At 53.0% G+C, this 2,948-nt stretch overlaps 1 protein-coding gene across 1 annotated transcript; it reads left to right on the top strand.

Annotated features, from left to right (window-relative positions):
• Positions 1–246: 246 nt before the first annotated feature.
• Positions 247–2,091, top strand: BDR25DRAFT_365722 (uncharacterized protein; the record flags this gene model as incomplete). The annotated part of the gene is made up of 5 exons (XM_033696913.1): positions 247–375; positions 475–693; positions 826–1,383; positions 1,555–1,735; positions 1,788–2,091. 5 exons carry the CDS (start codon positions 247–249, stop codon positions 1,790–1,792), a joined length of 1,092 nt encoding a protein of 363 aa, XP_033549478.1. The 3' UTR covers positions 1,793–2,091.
• Between the last annotated feature and the right edge of the window lie 857 nt (positions 2,092–2,948).

Here is a 2,948-nt window from a genome sequence, read left to right as displayed (position 1 = left end):
CAACATAATCTAGCCTTTATAAGTGTTGTTTTAATAAAAAAGTAGATGTGTAGGATATGTGCAGTGTGTGTGCAGTTCGCGCACAAGCTGTATAGTTTGTGCACAGGCTCTGCGGTTCGCGTGCACGCTCTGGAGTTCGCGCACAGTTCGCGCACAGTTCGCGCACACGCTCTGCAGTTCGCGCCGCGCTACCACCCAACCTGCAGACTACCACCACAACCACCATAACTACTATTAAGATTAACCATGACAAGAGGCCAAAAAAGACAGCTAAGAGGAGGAAAAGACAGAAGGCAGTGCGCGCCTGTAGAACAAGGGGTTACAGCAGACAATGCAGCGGACTGCTTTCGGTTCCTGCCTAGGTACAGAGTGCTGGTCTGTCTTGACCATCACACGGGCATCTAGAGTCTTGACGGACATCTTATTAAATACCACTGTGTCCCTAAGCGAGAGAGGGTGGCAATTGTCAACCAGATCTGCAGCAGGTACACTTGGGTCTGGGAGCCCGACCAAGTGCAGCTCCCTCCGGCTAGGAGTCCCGCGTTAGAAGAGCTTGGGAGGCCGCTAGCAGCGTTACAATGCACTAAGGGGGGGTGCGAGTATATCAGCATCAACCAGGACGCGCTACGGAAGCATTGGGCAGACGCGCACACCACTGCCTGGGTTGGGGACACAAGCCAGCTGTACAAGAAGGTTAGGGTTCAGACCTTCTTCTGCAGAGGAGGGCTGCTACAATACTTTGTCGTAGACGCAGGCCTGGAGGAGGAAGAAGAAGACAACAGCACACTAGCTGCTACCCCTAGCGATGTAGCGGACAAAGTCTAGGCCAAGCTAGAAGAATACAAGGCGACGCAAGAGGCGCTTGAAGGTCAAGCGCAGGTCATGGACGCGCAGGCCGCCAAAACAGACAAGACCGGCTGGTTCAATCGCACAGGATGGCTAGAGCATCTCGCCAACCGCAACCTAGCCCATCTCGCACACCAGATCCGGCTACCAGGGCGAGACAAGGTACGGCTAAAGCAGGCCGCGAATCTTGTAGAGTCCTTAATTAAGAGGAGTGTGGCTAGGCTGTCAACGCTCGCGCGGGAGACGAGGCGTTGGCTGAGGAGCGCAAAGCGGATAGAGCCCGACCAGCGGCCGCTTGCTCGACTGCAGAACCCAGAGAGTCAGGCGCAGTATGCCGGATACATGGTCAAGTTCGTCTGCTACCTGCTACGCATTGTAGCTAACGAGCAGGCAAGGATGATGAGGCAAAACGACAGTAGTAGTGAGGGCAGCGACGCACAGACCGACGAAGGTGAGGACGGTAGTGCCAGCGGCGACGACAGCGACATCACCACTCGACGATACCAACATCACCCTATCCACCGCCGCAGGACGAAGGTAGACACGATGAAGGACGCACGCGAGCTCTTCTGCTAGAAGGGCTAGCAAAAGGAGCTGGCGTTGGCGTTGTAGGAGGCCTTAGGTGACCCTAGCAGCAAAAGGGTTAAGCTAGAGGACGCGCTGCTTAACGTGCTTACGTCATTTATCTTTAAGCTAGTAGGCGATTAGCTGTTTAGCAGCGGGTTTGTCTACTTTCTGGCCGTGCTTGGCATTGATGCCACGGCCCGGCGACTGCGCAGGGCGAAACACTACTCATACATGCTCGCCGGCGTAGCATACTGCATACGCGTGTTGGGCGTTGAGAAGCTGCTTCCGTCAGCTGAGCGCAGCAAGCAGACTAACAAGGACCGTGAGCGCTTCCTAGCTAAGAGAGTAAAGTATCTAGCTAACAGTTTGTACAGTCTAATAAGCTAAGTAATTAGCTTGCTGGCGTATAGAAAGCATGTTGCGTTGACAGACAGCAACTCAGGCAGCGCGTACTAGTCTAAGGACAAGAAGATCTTCTACTTAAACAGCTAACCCATCTACATTAGCCAGTTCCGCAAGATGGCTCAGGACATGGTAGTTAAAGTAGAGGAGATGTTGTGGCAGGAGCTAATATGGCTTAAAGAGGCTAAAGAGCGGTTTGCCATTGATCTAGCGCACGTAGTGGACGAAGTAACTTTCACGCAGCAAGGCTAGTGGTTTGCAGAGCAGCGCGAGAACAGTCTAGCAGACAAGCTATACTAGATGCTAACCCGGGTTAAGCAGAGCGCGCAAGGCCGTAGGCTAAAGCATCACAGAAAGTGGCATATTAAGCGAGTTGAGCAGTACTTGCGTCAGGTTAACCGCTTTTTAACGCTGCTCTTAGTGTGCGTGCACATGACGTCTGGACAGCCGGGTCGAGGGCCAGAGATCTTGTTAATGAGGTTTTGTAACGGGCTGCTGCAGGACCGCAATATCTTTGTGGCAGACGGCTAAATTATGACTGTTGTCTGCTATCACAAGTCTTAGTCGCAGTGGGATAGACTAAAGGTGGTTCCGCGTTTTCTTCCGCCGCGGCTGGGGCAGGTCATGGCCATCTACTTGGTATACTTGCGGCCATTCCAGGAGTATCTCCGGGTGCAGGTGCTCGGCGAAGGACGCATCGACTACATCTGGGCGAACGAGCAAGGGCCGTGGTCAACGGACTATCTGACGCGGGCGCTGAAGCAAGAGACAGGCAAGAGACTAGGCGTTGAGCTACACACACAGGACTACTAGCACACAGCTGTTAGCATTAGGCGAGTTGCAGTTAGGCACTTGTTTAGCAAAGGGTATCAGGACAATGTTAGGGAGATTAAAGAAGCTAAGGTGGACGAAGAAGGCGAGGACTTAGTAGAGCTACAAAACTCGCGGACAACAGTCATGGGCTTAGCGAACTATAGTGTGCTGATTGACATTGTCAAGCATCTCAGCTCGCGCTCTATTAAGGCGTTTCGACCTCTTAGCACAATGTGGCACCGCTTCTTAGGACTTGATAGTAGGTTTGGGGTAGTGCAGCAAGAGGAGGAAGTGGAAGGGGGACGCAAGGAGAAGGAGAA

The sequence above is a fragment of the Lindgomyces ingoldianus genome (genome assembly GCF_010093535.1).
Source record: "Lindgomyces ingoldianus strain ATCC 200398 unplaced genomic scaffold BDR25scaffold_10, whole genome shotgun sequence".
Classification (NCBI taxonomy): Eukaryota; Fungi; Ascomycota; class Dothideomycetes; order Pleosporales; family Lindgomycetaceae; genus Lindgomyces; species Lindgomyces ingoldianus.
The sequence above is the reverse complement of the archived record's forward strand: the minus strand, read 5'-3'. Positions and strand labels throughout refer to the sequence as shown.